The sequence below is a fragment of the Xenopus tropicalis genome, chromosome 3, assembly GCF_000004195.4.
Source record: "Xenopus tropicalis strain Nigerian chromosome 3, UCB_Xtro_10.0, whole genome shotgun sequence".
Lineage (NCBI taxonomy): Eukaryota > Metazoa > Chordata > Amphibia > Anura > Pipidae > Xenopus > Xenopus tropicalis.
This window is the reverse complement of record NC_030679.2, coordinates 22,280,819-22,304,609: the sequence shown is the minus strand read 5'-3', so window position 1 is coordinate 22,304,609 and position 23,791 is coordinate 22,280,819. Positions and strand designations below refer to the sequence as shown.

General features: G+C 42.4%; 1 protein-coding gene across 2 annotated transcripts in view; it reads left to right on the top strand.

Moving 5' to 3' along the window:
• rnf130 (ring finger protein 130) overlaps positions 1–23,791 on the top strand; it is a 134,853-nt gene that overhangs the window by 99,581 nt on the left and 11,481 nt on the right. Inside the window, 2 exon segments of one of the 2 annotated variants that reach the window (NM_001114240.1) lie at positions 13,023–13,116; positions 18,293–18,477. The exons of the other annotated variant lie outside the window; for it this stretch is intronic. Of the exon segments in view, the coding sequence (NP_001107712.1) occupies positions 13,023–13,116; positions 18,293–18,308 (110 nt within the window). The 3' untranslated portion in view covers positions 18,309–18,477. 2 annotated transcript variants of the gene reach the window in all.

Here is a 23,791-nt window from a genome sequence, read left to right as displayed (position 1 = left end):
TTTGCTGGAGTTAAATATTGTGTTTATCACCTGCAAGTGGCTGCCAACTTGTTGTAGCACCTTTCTTGTGGTCTTGACATATGCAGCCAGTATACATGTCTTCTAATAGAAGGGGCGCTACCCAGCATTTCGTATAAAGGTCCTTGCTGACGTATGAGACAGATGACTAAGGGGTCAAATCTCTACAATTTAATCAGTTCACTGTAATTGCACCCACATCAAAATATGCTCTGGGTAAGACATGGTTATACAGAAGCATATATTTTTACTGCAGTGGCAGTGAGCAAAGTGATCATTAGTCAGTTGCAGTAGTACGGGTAAGGGATTCATTATACAGAACGCTCTACATTACTTAGAGTCCATTTTAATCAAATAATTCACATTTTTAAACTTTTTTTTCCCTATTTCTCTATAGTAACAGTGCACAACTAAGAAATAATTAATCCTTATTGGTGGCAAAACAATCCTATTGGGTTTAATTAATGTTTAAATGACTTTTATTAGACCTATGTTATAGTGATTCAAACCCTAGGTCCTGAGCATTCTGGGTAACAGCTCCCCTACCTGTATATGACTCTCTTGCAGAACACATAAAGCCTCATTCATAGCTGCTATATACAGCATTTTAATGCAGTTGGGTACTATTTTGAGTTACGTTATGGAGTTAAAACTGTATGTTTTTAGAAGACAACAGCCTTCCAACTTTTCTTACAGTTGATTGACCTAAATGGAAAACCACCCTGACTGATGACCTGAATGTGGTGCATGGCTGTGGTCATTGGCTGACACTGAAATATATACAGGATGCTATTTCTAATCTGACTGTGGGCTGACCTGTCATGTTGGTGCAGTAATACATTTTGCACATATTCTTTCCTGTGTCTCACACTTAGCCAAAGCTATTTTTGCAATTCAGCATTTTGTACCTCTGGTAACACTCATGTCTGATCAGTGTTGGGCTGGGCTGCCCAGGGCACACGAGAACCTGACATCCAGAGCCCGCTCTGACAAAAATGAGATGCAGGCAACACTAAATGGTACTGTATATAGGTTATATAGGCTTATGGTGGAAATAGGAATTGGCTAATAATGTTTTTCACCAGGTGATTGGGAGGCCAGTCTGACCTAGGGTTGCCACTAGGATGGTATTTTGGCTAGCCGGTAAAACACCTGCTAAGGCCCTCAATCCGCCCACAACCTGGACAAAACCACTTTCATTTCCTCTTTCTCAGTTCTTCTCCTGATGTCTGTGAAATAGCCCTGCCCCCATCAGCCTTGCCCCACCCAAATTACACCACAGACCACCCCTTTTTCAACACTTCCCTGCTGGCTGGTAAATTTATTCTAAAAAGGTGGCAACCCTAGTCTCACCCTGTGTCTGAAACAGACTGCTTTCAGTACTGCAAGCCTTGGACATGCTTGAAAGGACTCTAATTAACCCTGGGGGCTCAGTGGTTAGCGGTGCTGCCTTGCACCTCTGGGGTCCTGTACGTTAGTGGGGTACAGCCACCCAAACGCTGCTTCCCCTGTCTGACTTTGAATACGGTCCATTTGTAATAATCATACATAAAACAAATAGACACTGATCTAAAATGTTATATTTATTAAAACACACGTATCTAGACATTTATGTACATTGATGTGGTAAAAATAGGCCCAACTCCTGGGATTCATTATTCTTTTCAGTGAAAAGACTTCGGAAGTCTTCCCTGCTAGCAGCCAATGCAGCTTTGTGAGTAGGAAATGTATGGTCCGTGACAAAAAGGTTATTTCAGACGTTCCTCATTTGAATCCATTAGAATAGAACTTGCATACTCTTCATTTAGGTAAAAAGATGTCATTCCTTTTTTTTTATTCTTTACAAAAATAAACAAGTAGATTGAAACTATTACTTTCACACTTGTGGTTGCGCTTTAGGTTTCTGGCCAATTGCTGCATGACCATAGTGTTACTAAAAACACAAACATCAATGTTAGTTATGGCACTGCTTCTCATTATCTTATGTTGGTCAGGCAACTGATTTTGGGAATGGGATTCTGTCACTGGAACGCATCAGTTTATAGAGCTGCTTCAACTGAATCCTGCATTGAAATCTGTTTTTCAGAAGAGCTGATTTTTTATTTAGAAATATGATGTGGGGCTAGCCATATTCTTAGTTTCCCAGGTATCCTCAGTCATGTGCTTTGATTAATTTCACACTTTACTGCTGCGCTGCAAGTTGGAGTCGATCAGCAGAACAATGGGAAGGGAGCAAGATAGCAGCTCCCTGGCAGCTTTATTGCTAAATATGCTCCCATGCTCCACCTAGTGGTAGATATGAGATTAGCACTCAATTGTTAAAATCCAAGTCTGGCTTAGCCATGTCATGATCCCTCTGCTTATATTGAGTAGGAGAAACAATAGGTTACCTGAAATCAGTTCTATTGTGTAGCGCTGGCTCCTTCTGAAAGCTCAGACTCAGGCACAATGCACTGAGATGGCACCTACACACCAATATTACAGCTAAAAAATACATTTGTTGCATCAAGAATACAATTCTAAATCGCAGAGTGAATTCTTTGCTATGTAACCCATGTAATTTAGAAGTAAAGTACATGAGACTTACAATATACAGGTCAGCAAACTGAATGAATTGGGATATGATAGGCAGTGTCTGTGGGGTTCCAATAAATGAATGAAAATAAAATTAGATTGTTTAGGCTCTGGTGGACTGTACTTATATTTAACCATGACTGCTTATGAGTTTCATAGAAATACTATATATATATATATATATATATATATATATATATAGTAACTCACCATAATCTAGTATAAATAAATTTAAAGCAACTGGACTTGTTAAGTAATCATTGAAGACGTTTCACTACTCATCCAAGCAGCTTCTTCAGTTGAGCTGCTCGGATGAGTAGTGAAACGTCTTCAATGATTACTTAACAAGTCCAGTTGCTTTAAATTTATTTATACTAGATATACCATGACCTGGATGAATGAAAATCTTCATATACATAACTCACCATAAGTTTCTCCATAATTCTTGCCCGGGTGCAGCCAGGGAAATATTACACCATTTGAAACACATCATAGGCGCACTCATAAAAGTTCATAATTCATAAAAGTTCGATCTTTATTTTCACATTGCCATCCGATCAACGTTTTGGCTCTGGCCTAGAGCCTTTCTCAAGATGTATGATGTAGAGAGATATATATATACACGTAGAATATATGTTGTGCACTTGCCCGCAGTTAGTCAGTTTTCAGAAAAGCCCTTGTGGACAAAATGTAGTAAGCAAACAGACCCTGTAATATGGAGTACTAAGTAGCCGAGAACTCATACAAGTTGGATGCCTGTAAAGGGACGGCTGCTAGCCAGTGCAGATGTTTTAAATATATGATTTCATTGAGCAGATTTACACTATTGGCATGTTCCTTGCAATGTTGGAGGCCCCAGGCAAAGTTTACAGAGCCGTACAGCTATATGATACTAAGGGAGAGTGTCTGTTTACCGGAAAGAACTTATTTGAGACATCACTGCTTTGTGTGTCAGAAAATAAAGCTGTCTAGTGAGGATTTAGTAAGCCTGGAAATGCAGAAACGGTGGTTTGAAATCCAACTGTGTCATATATCTCAAAAGTATATTTTGGCAAACACGCGTTTGTAGATTCCAAGACACACACATTGAATGTTAGATACACATTTCTTCTATTGCAGTAGGATTCCTCACATTTATTGTACCTGTGACTTGGTGATTTTCAGTCTCACTGTGGCTAATGCTATTAGTGCATTTTTGTGGTTACTCCAATAGGGGATTTGAGGTGTATGAAGATCATTTGGTGGAACACACATTACAGGTAGCATACATACCATAGCTTCTGATGTGGCATACACAGCCATGGTAAAGCAGAATGCAAGATTGGCTGACCTTGTATTAAATATCACTGAAGTGATACAAATGTATCAGTTTTGGGCCAGGCACACAGCCATTTCATTCAGGGCAAATCTGGGCACAGTGCCGAGCCTAGCATCTGGACCCTGAGACTTGGCCATGTATGCTTAGAATGAATTGGCTTCTTGCCCAGACTAAAAAAACAATGTATTTGTATCACTTCAGTTATGTGTAGCAAAAGTTCAGACAACTACTTTAGTAATAAATTCTGTGCCTCCATACATGTTTAAAGCCCCCTCCCCCCCAGTGGTGGGAGCAGGGTAGTGCGCCCCACATTTTGGGATCTACTGCATTGGATCACTGAACAATCCTGAGAAAGCAGACAATGTAGTCATGAAACATATCATAAGTTGACTTCAGTGATCCTGAAAGCCACTCTGAGTTATTGTGTGTGTAAAGCTGGCCATACATGGGCCCATAAAAGCTGCCAACACATCCTCTACAGACAGAAACTTTGCATTCTGTGTGCACTCCTTGGGTTACCACCTGGCCAGTATATCAGTGGCCTAGCTGGTAAAATACCAGCAAGGGCCTGGGGCAGTGTTACAGATTTACTGGCCCCAATTCTGCCTCCATCAAGCCCCCCCCACTCACTCTCCATCCCACACATTCCCTCTTTTACCCTGCAGCTCCTTCCGGTTTTCCCAAAATTTTAGCAGCTCTGCCCACCGCCCCCATGTCATAGCCCTGCCCCCTCTTCTCCAAAGCCCCAACCATTTTTTGCACCACCCACATCATTGGCCAGTAAGGGTGCACAGAAAAGGTGGCAACACTGGTCACTCCAGGCTGCCTGCTTGACCATAAGGCATGTATTTGGGCATGTATCTACTGGACAGGTTTGAAAATACCATTACCCAGTGGGTCACTGTACTCCCGCAGTATGATCTGATTGTTGGCTCCTTTTCCCGATTAGGCCCAGCGCACAAGTGGCCAAATTGGACAGAGTTTCTCTGGTTTCATCATTTCATGTACAGTGGAGGAAATAATTATTTGACCCCTCACTGATTTTGTAAGTTTGTCCAATGACAAAGAAATGAAAAGTCTCAGAACAGTATCATTTCAATGGTAGGTTTATTTTAACAGTGGCAGATAGCACATCAAAAGGAAAATCGAAAAAATAACTTTAAATAAAAGATGGCAACTGATTTGTATTTCATTGAGTGAAATAAGTTTTTGAACCCTCTAACAAAAAAAGACTTAATACTTAGTGGAAAAACCCTTGTTTGCAAGCACAGAGGTCAAACGTTTCTTGTAATTGATGACCAAGTTTGCGCACATTTTAGGAGGAATGTTGGTCCACTCCTCTTTGCAGATCATCTCTAAATCCCTAAGGTTTCGAGGCTGTCTCTGTGCAACTCTGAGCTTGAGCTCCCTCCATAGGTTTTCTATTGGATTAAGGTCCGGAGACTGACTAGGCCACTCCATGACCTTAATGTGCTTCTTCTTGAGCCACTCCTTTGTTGCCTTTGCTGTATGTTTTGGGTCATTGTCGTGCTGGAACATCCATCCACGACCCATTTTCAGTTTCCTGGCAGAGGGAAGGAGGTTGTCGTTCAGGATTTCACGATACATGGCTCCGTCCATTTTCCCGTTAATGCGAATAAGTTGTCCTGTGCCCTTAGCAGAAAAACACCCCCAAAGCAAAATGTTTCCACCCCCATGCTTGACGGTGGGGACGGTGTTTTGGGGGTCATAGGCAGCATTTTTCTTCCTCCAAACACAGCGAGTTGAGTTAATGCCAGAGAGCTCTATTTTGGTCTCATCAGACCACAGCACCTTCTCCCAGTCACTCACAGAATCATTCAGGTGTTCATTGGCAAACTTCAGACGGGCCTGCACATGTGCCTTCTTGAGCAGGGGGACCTTGTGAGCCCTGCAGGATTTTAATCCATTGCGGTGTAATGTGTTTCCAATGGTTTTCTTGGTGACTGTGGTCCCTGCTAATTTGAGGTCATTAACTAACTCCTCCCCTGTAGTTCTAGGATGCTTTTTCACCTTTCTCAGAATCATTGACACCCCACGAGGTGAGATCTTGTGTGGAGCCCCAGAGCGAGGTCGATTGATGGTCATTTTGTGCTCCTTCCATTTTCGAACAATCGCACCAACAGTTGTCACCTTCTCTCCCAGCTTCTTGCTAATGGTTTTGTAGCCCATTCCAGCCTTGTGCAGGTCTACAATTTTGTCTCTGACATCCTTGGACAGCTCTTTGGTCTTTCCCATGTTGGAGAGTTTGGAGTCTGCTTGATTGATTGATTCTGTGGACAGGTGTCTTTTATACAGGTGACTAGTTAAGACAGGTGTCCTTAATGAGGTTGACTAATTGAGTAGAAGTGTCTAACCACTCTGTGGGAGCCAGAACTCTTAATGGTTCAAAAACTTATTTCACTCAATGAAATGCAAATCAGTTGCTATCTTTTATTTAAAGTTATTTTTTCGATTTTCCTTTTGATGTGCTATCTGCCACTGTTAAAATAAACCTACCATTGAAATGATACTGTTCTGAGACTTTTCATTTCTTTGTCATTGGACAAACTTACAAAATCAGTGAGGGGGTCAAATAATTATTTCCTCCACTGTATGTCCAAATGTGTGGATCTTGCTGCACCTGTGCCCTTGCCTCAGGAGTCTATAAATTCATAATAAAATAGGAATCTGCCATTTACTGAGACTGAGGGAATCTTGTTGCCTCTATGTCAAGCTAATTTTTTTTTTAATCCCCCTTGCCTCAGGATTCTAAAATTTCATAATAAAAGTGAGAATCTGCCATTTACAGAGACTGACGTGTCGAGTCTTCTCATGGCAGCATTAGTTGTGCTAACGGTTATTGGACACACTCAGAGCTGCAGGACCTCTATAAATAAATCAGAACTGAACATCTTTCTCCCACGCAAATGATTAAGTATCTCCTGAACTCTTCTGCATGTTCAACAGATTGGTTTCAGTGCTCCAACAAGAAGAAATGTAGATATCCAATATAAACTATTTATATTCAATAATCCTTGCTCCACACGCCTGTCTTTTTAACGTAAGCCCTGGATATGCAATATAATACCTAAATAAACACATTGCAAGGACCAAACTGAACAGCAACAAAGTGAACAATAAATGTCCTTAGGTGTGATTGTGTCTTACCTGATCCCTTCTGTGTCCCATTTGCACATGAAAACCTTAGTGAGCAGTGTTGGTGAGTTTCTTTGAAAATAATTACTTGGGGCTGCCCGGGGTCCCTGTTATAAGGCTCACTTAGTGGGGGTTAACCCCCTAAAGTCCCTGCCCAACTGTAAGAAATGATTTCCCAGCAGCTTTTTTTTTTTAGTTTTTTATTTTTTTTTAAATATAAAAAGCAAAAATTAAGTCCTGTGCCGGGGGTGGCAGTTTTGGGGGGCAGCCCTCGGGTGCATATATATTAGATTTATAATATATAGGCATCTTTGGGCCACCCCCCAAAAACTGCTGCCTAGGCACAGGCCCTTGGGTGCCTATATAGTGTATAAATACGGCCCTGGCTGATCGGTTCCTCTAGGTGATTGCACCATTATTACATTTACTATTATATTTTCCCAATAATTCCTTAAGGGAGGGTTCATTTTTGGTCTTAAGGCAGCACTGTTTGTAGCGTGAAGCATATGAATAAATATGTAATAAAAGAAGCAAAATATGCTACAGATGTAATCAGCCAATCAGCAATTATCATTCATTGGTCACCTGTTTAAAACCAATCATCTAATTGGTTGCTGTAGGTTTCTGCACCATTGCAAAATCTCCCATCATATGAAGGAACACATTGGCTCGTTTATGCCATCCTCGCTCCATCTTCTTATATCCCTTCATTGTAATGTGATTGTTTGGCCCTAGGGCCAAAGATTGCATTATTACTATATCACCCACCCAAGGTGGGCAAATAGGGGGAAAGATTTGCTTGTTTGGCATCCTAGCCAGATGAGTGAATCTTACTGTGTATGGCCACCATAGGGATAAAGTGAGTTTACATTCAGTGCTAAGCCAATAGGTGTGAGCACCCTGCTCTGTATCCGCTCAATCTTGCCTGCTCTGCCATTTCTTGTGTTCCTTCTCTCAGATTCCCTGCCATTCCATTCACAGCTGTTACGGTTACAGCTTCCATAACTGCCTCTCTCCTGGATTAAGACTAATTGTCTTGTTGACTCTGTTGTTGACTCCTTACTTGTCGATTCTAAATTGTTCTAAACTGATTCTAAACCAGCTTTTGCCAGATGGCTGTTGGAGGTTTCTGAAGTTTATTGACATGAATATTGTAGCCCTGGTCCTCCCATTGCCTTCTGACAATGTAGTGGTATTTTTTGCTGGTAGTAAATGCACCTAAACAGCTGGTAACTATAATATCTGCTGTGTTTCCATAAATAGGGGATTTTTGTTTTAGGATCCTTCACCCTGGCAGAACATGTCTTGGGGAGTCACACGTTACAAAGAGGTAGGTTTTACCCCTAAAAGGAGCTGGATTATGAGCAGAAAGTCTGTATTTTTCATTTGGGGATATTGTTGGATATGAGTGTTATTGAGGTAAGGGCTACAGACATAATTGCCAAAGGAAAGGTTTTTTTTTGCCTCCTAAAGAACTGTTATATGGAAAGTATTTTATGTATTTAGCTTATTAAACAGACATTCCCTAATTATTGCATGTTATGCTCAGTTCTGTGCACCAGTGGCAGACACTCGCCTACCTGCAGTTTTGGCTCATTAGCTGTGATGTGTTTCAACAGCCCCTGCATAGACCAACCATCATACTAAATTCTAACAATTCGTAACCTATTAATGAAATCTTTATCTTAAAATTATCCTCATTTTAACGATTATTTTTTTTAGCACATTGCTGCTCCTTTAAACAGATGATGGGCCCAGAGTAATCAGTGTGGGTTTCTTGGTGTCCTTTTCTCATCGATATGGTTATGGCTCAGAGATCCAACAGACAAAGACAAATTGATTCCCAGCTGTTGCACAGCGGCCTACATAGAAAAATATATTAAAGAGGTGTTGAAGTGTGTAATAATAAATGGAGTTGGATGGACTTGGAAAGTGCTGCTGGGGTACTTGATATTCTAACGTTATACACTGTCTAAACATTGCGAGCTACATAGATCTTATTGAATCTGTGAGAAAGGCCCTTTGTTGTAAATGTCGTAGGTAAAATGTTAGTAGGTTATGTAGTGCATGGATACTTTTTGGCCTATATGTGTAATCTCCAGCACCATATATTTACATAGAATTATAGAAAAACGCTTTTGCCTTTTGCAAGCAATTCTTGAAGTTGGAATGGGGGGAGAATGCCCTGGAAGGATGGTGGGAGTGGCCATTAGAAGTTGCAATAGAGACAACACTGCAGTGTAGGGTCTGTAGCTGTTTGGTGCATATTGTTCTCTGGCAGTGTGTTTGTTTGTGTGTGTGTATATATATAATACTTTATTTCTGCTATATATTGTATTGCTGATACATTATATAGCTTTAAGAAGGGGGTTGGGTGTAAGTGAGCAGGCCCGGATTTGTGGAGAGGCCACAAAGGCCCGGGCCTAGGGCGGCAGAAACCTGGGGGCGGCATGCCGCCCCGCCGCACTAAATTTTTTTAAAATTTTTGTTCACATATGGAGCAATGGGGACTTCTCCCCACTGCTCCTTATGCAACTTTGGCAGACCGCGCATGCGTGCACGCAACCCTACCCCCCGCGCTCTTCGCACATTGCTCACGCAACCCTCCTGTTCGCGCATGCGTACTCGGGAGGAGGGGGGCGGCCAGTTTAGAAATCCGGCCCTGTAAGTGAGGGAATACAGGGTTATGGGAGATAGCTCTTAGTACAAGTTGCCCCAGGGACTGGTCTGATTGCCATCTTGGAATTTTTCCCCTCTGCGGCAAATTAGAGAGGCTTCAGATGGGGTTTTTGCCTTCCTCTGGATCAACTAGTAGTTAGGCAGGTTATATATAGGCATTATGGTTGAACGTGATGGATGTACGTCTTTTTTCGACCTAACTTACTATGTTACTATATTATTTCACTATACTTTTAAGCCCTGTAAGTGCCCTGCTTTATATGATGTTACATAGATAAGTATCTATAGTGCCATTTTAAGCAGGGCACTCACAGGTCTTAAAAATATAGTGGAAAAGAAATAAAGTAATATATATATAAGTAATTATAACGGTTAGTGTATGTGGTGTTTATCTGTACATGACTGTCGCAGCTGCAAGTGTTAGTGTTACTCGTGACTGACACTTCTCATTTAACCGCTGTCAAAATCTTAGATATTTGAGCTGTGTGCAAAATGTTCCCAATATGACATTTTTTAAGATTGTATGATGGATAAGTGGCTCATTATTGGGATATCATCTTTCTCCTCATGTCACTGAGCTTTGTTTATCATTTATCAGTAAAATAAAATCTACACACATTGCTGTGGTATATAAGGACTTGTATAGTTAAAGGGGAAGTATGGGGATTGAAAGAAGCTCTTGCTCTGTGTTCTTCCTGCTGTTTCTTTCCACAGTAACTAACTGCCTACAAACAGACAGTGCATACTGACAGCAAATATCTCTCCCTAACCAATTTGCTTTGATGCTTTCCAAGTCCCACCCCCTCAGAAGCCATGTTCCAATGTCTTGCACTGATGAAATCTAAGGAGAGCGAAACAGGCCGTCTGTAATTTTGAATATATGGCTCTGAACTATTAGGCTGTATCTGTGCTATTAAACCAGTGGCTCTAGATACATAGGCGGTCTCAGGGACATTACGTATTTGCATGTCTCCACCTATAATGCCATAAGAGAAAGCAAGTCATTTTGGCATTTTACACGTTAGCCCCCCTTTCCCTAACCAATATGGTTATTTTGCTTAGTGAATATCATATTTGGTGAAAATGTTGTAGATATAAAATTTGTATTTATATTTAAAACAAACTAGAGTTTGGATTGTAAGATTCAAATATTTTTTTCTATTCTTCTATTTTTCTATGCTATGATTATTTGTGATCTCTATAAAAAAAAAAAAGAAATTAAAACAAATAATGGGGTCCTATGAAACCGTAACCTTGTGCATGCAATGTCTACATAGTTAATGTAAAAAAAAAAATGATGCTTAAAAATACTATCAACAAACATTTAGGTATTCACTCGTCGCAGCCTTGGATAATACAATATCAGAGCGTGCGCGGCCTGGTTTGAATCTGTGATAGCGCTGCAGTAATTGTCAAGAAAGATTAAATACCCTTCAGCATTTTGGTACTTGGCAAGCCTTTCAAGATCATATTGATACATTTCCCAGCCACATCCTGCTGTCTGCTCCTATGGGATTGTCTGTAAGAATGAGTCTGCGGACAGTCTCTCCTTCGGCGCATACAGAAAATAACAAAAAACAAGATTAGTGCTGGCAGTTCTCTGTTTGAGTAAAAAGATGGCAAATGCTTCTTCAAATCTGTCTCCTTTGCTGATTGCGTTACTCCTTTTGCTGTGTGTCAGTTGTGCGTGCTCTCCCATGTCTCTAGCTGCTGTTCATTTGCAATGGTAATAACACAAAATACAAACTGCTTAATAAAATATATTTTATTGCATCCTTTGGGGGCACCATCTATGCCAAAGTGCAAAAAAAAGAACAGGACCTAATTTGCCCTTTGTACCTTGCTCCTTATTTTGTAAGTTGGCTGTTTTTATGGCTCAGCACTTCTACACCTTGCAGCGCTGGGGTCCTAGCCAGGGCATCCGTGTGGGTTTATTCCTACACTCCAGAAACATACAGGCAGGTTACTTGACTTGTGACTAAAATTGACCTTACACATGTGTGAATGTGATAGGGACCTTAAACTGTAAACTCCTCTGGGGCAGGGACAGATGTGTATGATGAATAATCTCTAATCACTGCGGAAATGCGTCTGCGCTATATAAATAACTGGAAATAAATAAATAAAGGAAAACTATACCCCCCCCATCAGATAATGTAGGTCTCTATAAAAATATAGGCTGGAGAGATACCGGCCTGGTGCCCCCCTTCCCCCGCATTGCGCCCTAGGCAGGTTCCTTTTCTGCCTGCCCCTAGTTCCGACCTTGGTTTTTAGATGGCTATGCATGGTCCGAATGGCTTGTTTAGTGAGGTCCGCACTAAACGATGTGATCCCAGATCCTATGGGAAAATGAAACCTGGCCTATCGAGATCTGCCCAATTTGGGCAGATAATGGTCGGGTAGGCCTGTTGGGTTTGCATGTACATATGGGCAGATAAGCTGCCGAATCGGTCTAAAGGACCCGCTGCCAGGGTCGGAATGGGGGGTGAAGGGCCCACCGGGGCTTCCGCCCCGGGGGCCCTGCAGGTGCCCCTGCCGGCTGCGTCCCCTGACCCCCCTGCAGGGGCCCCTAACCCCCCTCGCATGGCCCCCCACCTGACCTCCTCCCCTGAGCATGTACATTTAACGCGTCAGGGGAGGATCGGTTGGGCAGGGGGAGCGCTGGCAAGGGTTGGGTCTTATCTGGTCAAGGCCCAGTCCGACCGTGCCTGCTGCTGAAATCTGTTCTTTTATGGCCACCTTTTTACTCCCACAAGACTTCCTGTTACAGCTAGAGTTGCATGATTTCCTGTCAGCTTATCTCTGAGGGAGCACACAGCCCATCACAAAATGGCGGCTCAAGGGAAAAGATGTAAAAGAGGCAATATTTACTGATTTACCCAAGGTTACATATAGGATTCACATTTTATACTAAGAAATAGAGCATATTGGGTCCTATAAAAATGGCTTCACCCTTTCATCTTTCTTTAATTCAGTGTTAGGAATTCCTACCTGAGATTGGTATAACAGGCTGTTCCATGCGAGAGTGAGCTAATAGACCTGGGCACCTGCTGCGTCCATCATTTCCCTGTCTCTCTAATTCTGCTCTTCTCTCTCTCTCCAACAAGTAATGCTATTAATCTCTGCTTTCCGTCCCATTTGATCCATACCTGTGGTTTGGCCGCCACAGCTTGCCTCTCTCTCGTTCACTTCCGCCCTTGGGCATAGGACTCATATGTTGGCCTTGCTCCTGCAATTGTTGTCGAGAGTGACTCCTTCCCATTTCCTTTGTCAACAGAAGAATGGTTTATCATTGCCAGCTTCGGCCTCCTCAGCGCCCTTACTCTCTGCTACATGATCATCAAAGCCACGGCTAGCTTGTATGCCACAGAGTAAGTAACAACTCCTTTTTGTTTTCTAAATACACAGTTTCATGTTTGTGTTAAAGCAGCTCAGCATTCACTGTGTGTTCCTTTCATCCTAAACCATGAAAATGTATTTAACACTGCCCTCTGCTTTGCTGTTAATATCTGTTTTGCTGTTAAAAGGGCGGTTCATCTTCAGGTTAACTTTTAGTATGTTATAGAATATAGAATGGCCTGTTCTTAGCAACTTTTCAGTTTGTCTTCATTTTTTATGTATTTGTTTTTTTATAGTTTTTGAATTATTTTCTTTACTCTAGGCCAGGGGTGGGCAAACTTTTTGGCTCACGGGCCACATTTACTCACCCCCGGGCCAGGGCGGGCCCCCTTCTCTCTTTAATTCCGGCACGCCAATGACACCAAGTCTCGCGTGATGAGACTTGGCGTCGTCGGCGGGCCGGATTAAAAAGGCAAAGGGGCCGGATGTGGCCCGCGGGCCGTAGTTTGCCCACCCCTGCTCTAGGCCCTCCTCTATTCATATTTCTGTCTGGTTGCTAGGTTAAATTAGACCCTAGCAACCAGGTAGGTGCTGAAATTCCAAACTAGCCCTCTATTCATATTTCTGTCTCTCTTTCGAGCCACTGCCTGGTTGCTAGGTTAAATCAGGCCTTAGAAACCAGATAGCAGCTGAAATTCCAAACTGGGGAGCTGCAGAACAAAAAGGAAAATGATTAAAAAAAACACAAATAATACAAAAGGAAGACCACTTGTAACCTGTCTGAGAATGGCACACTCTGCATCATACTAATAGTTAATTTAAAGGTGAACAACTACTTTAATTCACTGAGTGAAAAATGCTAAATAATTTAGAAAATATGCACATTTGTCCCATTTATAGACTTTATTTTTTATTTTGGGCAATGTAGCTTTTCCAGATATGATAAAGCCTTTAAAATGGAGGACCATTATGGGCAAATTTCTGGTTCTTGCGAATTAGATAATTTGATTACAAATAAACTGTCCTCATAATGGGCTTTTGTTCTTCTGCCATTACTCCTATTAAAACTAACTTATCTGATTGCAAGGGAGGCAGCAAGTATCAAATCAAACCTATCAGGCCATGGTCCAAGGGAGGAACCATTGGGTGACACGGCAAAGAATAGGCAGAATGAATTTCACTGAGTCCTGTTTCTCATGTTGATACTGCCCCTTTAAAGGAGAAGGAAAGGCTAAGTCACTTGGGGTGCCAAAATGTTAGGCACCCCCAAGTGACTTAAATCGCTTACCTTGTACCCCAGGCTGGTGCCCTTGTTAGGAGAAAACAGCACAAGCCCGGGGTAGCTGCAGCGCTTCCTCCTTCCACCTTCGTTTTGCCGGCAAATTCCCGGGACCGGCGCATGCGCAGTAGAGTGAAAAGCCGACTTCTCTGTTAAAGTTCCACTATTCACTGTACTGTGCATGCGCGCGCAGCGATACAGGAAGGAGGAAGCACTCCATGTACCCCGGGCTGGTGCTGTTTTCTCCTAACAGGGGCACCAGCCTGGGGTACAAGGTAAGCGATTAAAGTCACTTGGGGGTGCCTAACATTTTGGCACCCCCAAGTGACTTTGCCTTTCCTTGTCCTAAAGCAACACAATTATAAGGAGTGTCATTTTGCAAAATAAATCAAGGAAGTAAAAGGAGCCCCTTGTATAGACTCCTGGGTTGTTGCCTGATAACCTCAAACAAGCAACCTTGTATAGTAGTGGTGATGGTTTAGAGCAGGGATCCCCAACCTTTTTTACTTGTGAACCTAACTCAGATGTAAAAAGTGTCGGTGAGCCACACAAGCATGAAAAAATTATTTGGGGTGCCAAATTAGGGCTGTGATTGGCTATTTGGTAGCCCCATGGGGACTGCTAGCCTACAGGAGGCTCTGCTTGAAATAAAACTGTGTCTCTGTGCTCCCAAAACTTGTCTCCAAGCCAGAAATGTAAAAATGGGCACCTGCTCTGAGGCCCCTGGGAGCAACACCAAAGGGGGTGGTAAAATGTTGCTCACGAACCCCTGGTTGGGGATCACTGCTTAATGGGGATGGCACACATGGGGATTCGTTGTCCATAGTAAATCTGCTCTACTGCTGGCAACTAATCTCCTGAAAATGCCTTCCCATTGGTATTAATGTAAATCACTAGTAGCCCAAAACTTTACATGAATTTACATTAATGCCAGGGGGAAAGCATTTTCAGGAGACTATTCAGCCGCTGTAGAGCAGAAAGTCTCACTGTGTGCCATAACCCTTAAGTTTCAGTTACCGGGGATGCCAAATGTTAGGCACCAGCACCAATTGTAATTACACGGGCCGATTGTAGCTGCCGATATTGGTCCCTTGGACCGATTCGGCAGCTTATCGGCCCGTGTAGGGGCAGAAACGACTTCCGTACCTGACCGAAATCTGGCCTGAAATTGGCCAGATATCGATTGGGCAGGTTAAAAGATTCAGTCGGATCGGGGACTACATGGGCTCGTTGATGCAGTCTCCGAATTGACTGCCCCATAGCCGCCATTATAATTCGATCGTTTGGCCCCAGGGCCAAACGATCGAATTAGCCTACATGTTCCCCGATATCGGCCATCCGTAGGTGGGGATATTGGGTGAAGATCCGCACTCGCTTGGGGACCTCGCCAAGCAAGTGAATCTTCACGTGTATGGGCACCTTAACCTGATGCCAAATGTTAGGCACCCCCACCAATTGTAATCACTTACCTGATGCCAAATGTTAGGCACCCCCACCAACTGTAATCCCTTACCTGATGCCAAATGTTAGGCACCCCCCACTGATAACCTGGGCTGGTGCTCCTGCCCCGGCCTGGGGTACCTGTGAACCTCTTCTCCTGCTTCTTTTTTCTTTAAAACCTGACGCCCACGCAGTAGAATAAAAAAGCAGAACATTAACAAAAAATACAGCTTTTTCACTCCTTAATACACATTAACTCTGTCACATCTATAAGCAAAAAAGAAAAACTGAAAATAGATGCTGTTTTGTTGCATGTTTATGCTTATTTATATTTACACATTTTTGTGCACGTGTGTGTGTGAATGCACCAGAAGATAGATCGGCACGTGACCTGTTTGTAATTTCATCATAAGCCAGTGCAAGAGTTTTAAAAACGAGAGTAGATCTTTCCACCCAGAATAGCGCCGCAGAGACTTTCCAAATTGCTTTTCAACTGCCTCGCTAAGTGAGGTTCCTAAGGCATGAATGGATTCAAGCTCGTTTTCTAAAATAAAGCTTCAGCTTTCTGAAGTGTCCGTCCTTTATGAATCATGATGCTTGCAGGTCCTTCTTGCTTATGATAAACTGCTGCAAGTCCATCAGCCCTGTTACGTTAGGGAATCAATACACAGTTCTCATTCTGAGTGCCTAGCCTGCGCACTAATGAAATGAGCTGTCCATATAGATAAGAGCACCTCTCTCCATAATGCTATTTTAAAGGTATATAAAAAGATTGACTATACATTATACTGCTAGGATAATATACATTTTATTGCTGCTCATTGACATGGTCATTTCATGAGGTATAATTATGATTCAAAATTTGAAAAAAAAAGACAAATCTGAATTAACCCATTACACTTAGTATGTTTTACCTCATTTTAAAGTTTGTCCTTATAAGCAGAGAATTATGGGTACGTCATGGCATCTAGTGACCACAGCAGTGACTGCTTGTCCATGGTGATACACAATACTTTCACTGCTTTTCCCTACCAGATTTAAAGGACAAGGACAGGCATTATTTAATCTGACCTCAGCAGCATGAAGTAAAAGGTTTTGCTTAAACTCACTGTACAGCTTTATGGTGTGGCCATTTTACATTGCCTCTGCGATATTGCAAGCAGAATGCCATCAGCACATTCCCTTTATTGTAAGGAAATAATCCGGCCCAGCCGAGAGCAGGAATCATCCCAAACCCTGGGCATGCTCCCTGAATCCTGATTGTTTTTAGCGATGGCATACAGGTCACATACTTACCCGACAAAGGGTTCATTACGCAGCCAACATAGCGCCATATTTGTAGCTGATCCATGCCGACAGCTCTCTGTTTTGATGAATCCATGGGGTTCAAGAGGGTGGATAAAAATTGTGCATGCTAGTTCTTTCAAGCTTGGGGGAAATGTTGTAGAAAGTAAAGATGGTAGCTGATCAGTTTCAGACTGGGGGACGTGGGGCCCACCAGAAAACACAATCAAAGGGCCCACCTTTCTGGCCTCACCCTGCCCCACCCCACCCATGGGCCTAAGGGTGCCAGAGAAGTTGGGTGGCGTTTTCTACTGGGCCAGTTTGATCCTGATTGGGCTAAATTTGCGTAGAAAACCCCCCAAAATGCTGCAATAATTTTTACAGCTAGTAAGTTTGTTTGATACTGTTTCTTCTCCTTTATGCAGCAGAAAGAGGCCTTTGATCCCAACATCACCGCAAATGTTTTTTTTCTTGGACTGTTCTTGGCCCATACCACATGATACTCGTAACCCCCATATGTAATAAAAGGCACCAAGTTTGCCCAGGAGCAGTAACCCATAGCAACCAATAAGATGTTTTCTTTTAACAGGCGACCAGTAAATGCTTCTCGCTGATCGGTGCCTTTTCTTACATAAGCCCATTATATGTTAAGGTCCCCATACAGCATAAGATCTGCTCGTTTGGCCATGTCGCCAAGTGAGCGGATCTTCTCCCGATATCCCCCACCTACGGGTGGGCGATATCGGGAGAATCCAGGGTAATTCAGTCGTTTGGCCCTGGGGCCAAACGATTGAATTATAACGACGGGTATAGGCAAAGTCGGTCCAGGGACCGCATCAACGAGCCGATGCGGTCCCCGATCCAACTAGATTTTCTAACCTTCCCGATCGAGATCTGGCCGATTTCAGGCCAGATATCTGTCGGGCAGGCCCGTCGGTAGTGCCCATACACGGGCCAATTACCTGCCGAATTGGTCTAAGGGACTGATATCAGCAGCTACTATCGGCCCGTATATGGGGACCTTAAGTCTTGCTATGGGTGTCTCACCGAGAGACTTGCATTTGCAAACATCTCTTGCTGTTGAATGCATCTATAACTAAATGCAACAGTTGCACCGGGAACTACAGCCCATACAGTGTTTATGGTTTACAAAATGGATTTCATTTTCTTGTTCTCACCCTTTCTTTTCTCTGCTCTCCTTCCAGAGTCGAGTGGTCGTGATGCAACGCGTTCGCAGAAGACACGAAATTCAAATTTCCACCCATGATTTAACAAGCGTCAGAATCTATTTTTGTTTCAAATAAGAATATTTTGTTTTATTGCTCTCATTTCAGTGCCAAAGCTTCAATTGACAAGTTAATGTCTAATTAAACAGATATAAACAAACCTACACTGTTTGTGTTGACTTATTTTCTCATATTTATGGCATCTCAGTCATTCCATTCTGCATGGAAAGAACTGACACTTGCTGTGAAACAGGCAGCCGCTTGCATGCACTTTAACCCTCGATGGTTGCTAATTAAGAAATGTCATCTAAACAGCCTGCTACTATATCAACATATTCCAACCTAACTTGTCGACCTTATGTTTGGGTTTAGGTTTTTTTCTCCTTCCCATTTACATATGTTGGTATTGCTGAAATGCAACGGCTACAAATATAAATCAGAACGATTATTAAAATGTTTAATATTTAATCTCTCCATAAGAATGATGTATATGTAATATTACTTTAACCTTCAACAGCCTAAGACAAAGGGAGCTACTGTTATGTAATTTACTTCAGTATGGGGGTGTTATAATATATTACTGTCATGTGACCAGGAAGCATAGCGTACAAAGCCCAATGACTTCTCTCAGCCTGCAAAAACTCTGTATGTCCCATCTAAACATCTGCCGGCTTTTGGCAGCCATGATTAAAAGAAAGAAAGAAAAGGAACGCCATGTACTTACCATCACTGCATATGCAAAACTTCATATGTTACTTTATTATTACTATATTACACTGTTTACGTAGCAAATAATTTACTCTACCATTTAATTTTTGAACCAATAATATATTTTTGGTTGTTGTTGTAATATTGGTGTGTTGGCACCATCTCGCATTGAGTCTGAGCTTTCAGGTAACCTATTGTTTATCTTACTCCCATGTAACTGGAGGAGTCCCAAGCCGGACTTGCATTTCTTACTATTGAGTGCTATTCTGATACCTACTGGGAGCTGCTATCTTGCTCCCTTCCCATTGTTCTGCTGAGGGGGGTTGATAACACTACAATTTGCAGCGCGCCAGTAAAGTGTGACTGAAGTTTATCAGGTCACATGGCTGTGGCACCTTGGGAAATGAAGAATATGGCTAGCCCCATATGAAATTTCAAAATTAAATATAAAATATGTTTGCTCTTTAAAAAACAGATTTCAGCACTGGATTCTGTTGGAGGAGCTCTATAACCTGATGTGTTTTGTAAAAAAAAAAAGGAATATATGTTCATTGATAATAAACATATAAATTACATTTATAAACATTCTTGCCTAATACAGACCTAATCCCACCATCCCTAGGTCAGCTTGACAGGTCCATCGGCCATCAGTAAGGTTTGATAGTGAATAAAGGTGGATAATGATCCATTATCACTTATTGTACAGCGCTGCGGAATATGTTGGCGCTTTACAAATAAATGTTAATAATAATAATTGTTTGAATCTACATGTGATCCAATGACATCCTGAATAGCTGCACATTGGGAAATCGCTCAGTCACAGAATAACCCAAGACTTATCGACCTTTATGAGGAGCGCTGCTCTATAAATGTAACCTCTATAGCTATAAATAACAGTAGTTCCTAGATCAGTAAAAAGAAATATGTTTTCTTAACCACCACCTCCTGTGTTTGGAGTGCGCACCCATCCAGAAATTTACTAACATTCGTATTTTATATTTTTTCACGATTTTCTTTTTCTGCAGAGATACAAATTTTTTGCAGAAAAAAAACAATTTTTTTTTCTCCATTCATTATGTGTCAAAACTGCAACAAACCCAAAAGAAAAAATATGGCATCTAAAAGCTGTCAGTCATGTAGAAGTCAGCGCCAAATCTTTCTTTGCTTTGTTTTTCTTTTGCTTTCATCCATGAAAGCTTTTTACATCCACGTTAATAATACAGCCTTCTTCTCCTTACAGTGTACGAGAAGGGAAAACAAAAATCTATACATCCCTACAATCCTGTGATAAGATAAAGCAGGGCGGGGCTTAGGGAACTGTTTCAAATGATATTTTTACTGTATATACTTGAGTATAAGCCTAGTTTTGCAGCACCCAAAATGTGCTGAAAAAGTCACCCTTGGCTTATACTCGAGTCGGGTGCCATGGGTCCCTCCATACTAGCACCCTCTGTCCTTTGTGTGCAAATTAGGCCACCCGCAACCAGACCCTTCAGTGCCCTGGGCCGCTCCCAAATTCATCTTCATCTACCATCCTCACCTGTCCCATTATGCACTAGACATTGCACTTTATAGTCTGTATAAGCTATATATAGTTTTGAAGGATTTTAGCTCTTTGGGTTTTAGCTTGGTTGCTGATTGAGCTAAGGGGGTAGTACCCTTAAGGTATCCTCCTTGATACCATATTGCTTTTGTTGTCCCTCTTCTTCACTTACAGAGCTAGTTTATGGTTTTTCTTTGAAATAAATATTTAAAAACCTATACCCCACTGATGCCTCATTTAATGTAATTGTATTGGTATTTATTTTGATTATTGAAACTTAGCAGTAGCTGCTGCATTTCCCATCCTATTTTTATGGGATACTTTTTATTTCTAAATGACACTGTTTACATAGCAAATAATTCTCTTTACCATTTTACAATGTTATTCTGAAGCGAAAAATGTATTTTTTTTTAGCTGTAATATTGGTGTGTAGGTGCCATCTCAGTGCATTCTGCCTGAGTCTGAGCTTTCAGAAGGAGCCAGCGCTACACATTAGAACTGCTTTCAGGTAACCTATTATTTCTGCTACTCCCATGTAACTGGAGGAGTCCCAAGCCGGACTTGGATTTCTTACTATTGAGTGCTATTCTGATATCTACTGGGAGCTGCTATCTTGCTCCCTTCCCATTGTTCTGCCGATCAGCTGCTGGGAGGGGGAATGATATCACTCCAGTTTGCAGCTCAGCAGTAAAGTGTGACTGAAGTTTATCAGAGCACAGGTCACATGGCTGTGGCACCCTGGGAAATGAAGAATATGGCTAGCCCCATGTGAAATTTCAAAATTAAATATTAAAAAATCTGTGTTTTTTTAAAAACAGATTACAATGCAGGATTCTGCTGGAGAAGCTCTATTAATTGATGCATTTTGGGGAAAAAACGTGTTTTTTTCATGACAGTATCCCTTTAAATTTGTTCTGCTGTTTGTTGCTGAATGTGAGATATATCACACCATGCACAAAATATAACCTTTTCCCAATACTATGTTACTAGTCTCTAAAACTTTTCTAATCGAGTGTGGAACACAGTAATCCTTCGTTACTCCCCTGTTAGATATCTGATGTATCGGCCCCATTGCTGTCAGGCACAAATACAGTCTTTTGGTGACTTTTCAGTTGTTCTTTACTGCTCCTAAACATTATGTACCAGCCTGAATGCGCTATTCTAAGGACTTTTGCAATTTACATTCATTAATCACATTTTTGTTAATACCAAGATATTAAGGTTTAAAAGTTCTGTTAATATGAATGCATTTCGTTACAACACTGACACCTGCTGGTCACTGTTGGAACATAAAAATAGTCCAGGACATTGTTGAGGAAGTTGTCAGAAGAAAGAGGGTTGGGCCGATGTTCTGGTTAGGAAAGATGGGGGAAATCTAATGATTTCCCTAACCAGAAGAACATCAGATCAGCCATCTTTCTTTATCCTGACAACTTCCCCTACAAGGCCCTCGCTGTAGAGAAACACTGCTTAGCACTCTCATTCATTTTACATCAAAGTAATTTAAAGGTTTACTTATCCTATAAGGTGACAGGAGACAATTTCTTTTTAATGAGCTAAAAATGATGATCTGATATTAATGGCAATTGCTTGGATTTAATGAAGGCTGCAATTAGCAATGCATTCTATCTGCATTTATTACATTATGAATGCACAAGGCCTTTTGGCTTTTGAAAAAAAGCGATATTTCCGGATGCCGTGTCTGCACTTGAGCACAGATGGGTCAGTAAAATGGCTGCACCAGTGATTAACCTGCCCTCGCTCTAACAGCCCGTTGAGTTGGCCGCATTCAGATAAAGAGGCGCAGATTGTGCTCTGCATATGCTCTTGGTTACACAGCTGTGTGTTGTGCTAAGGAGCCGAGTAGCACACTTCCTTGCTTTGTTGCCCGATTGCACCTCTCTCTTTAACCGCATAAAGACTTTAGTGTGCAGGTACCGTTATACAGAACAGGCACAGATTCCTCCCAGACTCGCGTCCCCTACTCTGCTCCCTTGTGCCTGTTAATCAATATGGCTCCTCATTCAGATGCCCCAGGATTGAGCTATAATCTCCTCTTAATGTTAAACCTAAAGCTGGACTGGCAACCTGTGGCTTCAGGCAAATGCCAGGGGGGCTGTAAGGTGCCATAGACAGTCACTATTTATTGGGCTGGGGGGGGGGCTGTTTGTGCCTCTGTGTACTGGGAATGCCAGGGGGGCTGTAAGGTGCCATAGACAGTCACTATTTATTGGGCTGGGGGGGGGGCTGTTTGTGCCTCTGTGTACTGGGAATGCCAGGGGGGCTGTAAGGTGCCACAGACAGTCACTATTTATTGGGCTGGGGGGGGCTGTTTGTGCCTCTGGGTACTGGGAATGCCAGGGGGGCTGTAAGGTGCCATAGACACTCACTATTTATTTGGCTGGGGGGGCTGTTTGTGCCTCTGGGTACTGGGAATGCCAGGGGGGCTGTAAGGTGCCACAGACAGTCACTATTTATTGGGCTGGGGGGGGCTGTTTGTGCCTCTGGGTACTGGGAATGCCAGGGGGCTGTAAGGTGCCACAGACAGTCACTATTTATTTGGCTGGGGGGGCTGTTTGTGCCTCTGGGTACTGGGAATGCCAGGGGGGGCTGTAAGGTGCCACAGACAGTCACTATTTATTGGGCTGGGGGGGGCTGTTTGTGCCTCTGGGTACTGGGAATGCCAGGGGGGGCTGTAAGGTGCCACAGACAGTCACTATTTATTGGGCTGGGGGGGGCTGTTTGTGCCTCTGGGTACTGGGAATGCCAGGGGGGCTGTAAGGTGCCACAGACAGTCACTATTTATTGGGCTGGGGGGCTGTTTGTGCCTCTGGGTACTGGGAATGCCAGGGGGGCTGTAATGTGCCACAGACAGTCACTATTTATTGGGCTGGGGGGGCTGTTTGTGCCTCTGTGTACTGGGAATGCCAGGGGGGCTGTAAGGTGCCACAGACAGACCTGTATTGAACAGAGATTGTGGTTCTGTAGTAATCACCCTGTTCTAGAGCTGTTGTTGACTATAAAGCTGTTGTTGACTATAAAGACATATTCCTCCCATATGTAATAAAAGGCACAACGTTTGCCTAGTTGCAGGAACCCATAGAAACCAATAAAATGTTTGCTTTTAAACGGGTGACCAGGTAATTCTACCTGCTGATTGGTTGCTAGGGGTTACTGCTCCTGGGCAAATTTAGTGCCTTTTATTACATAACCACCTGACTCTCTCT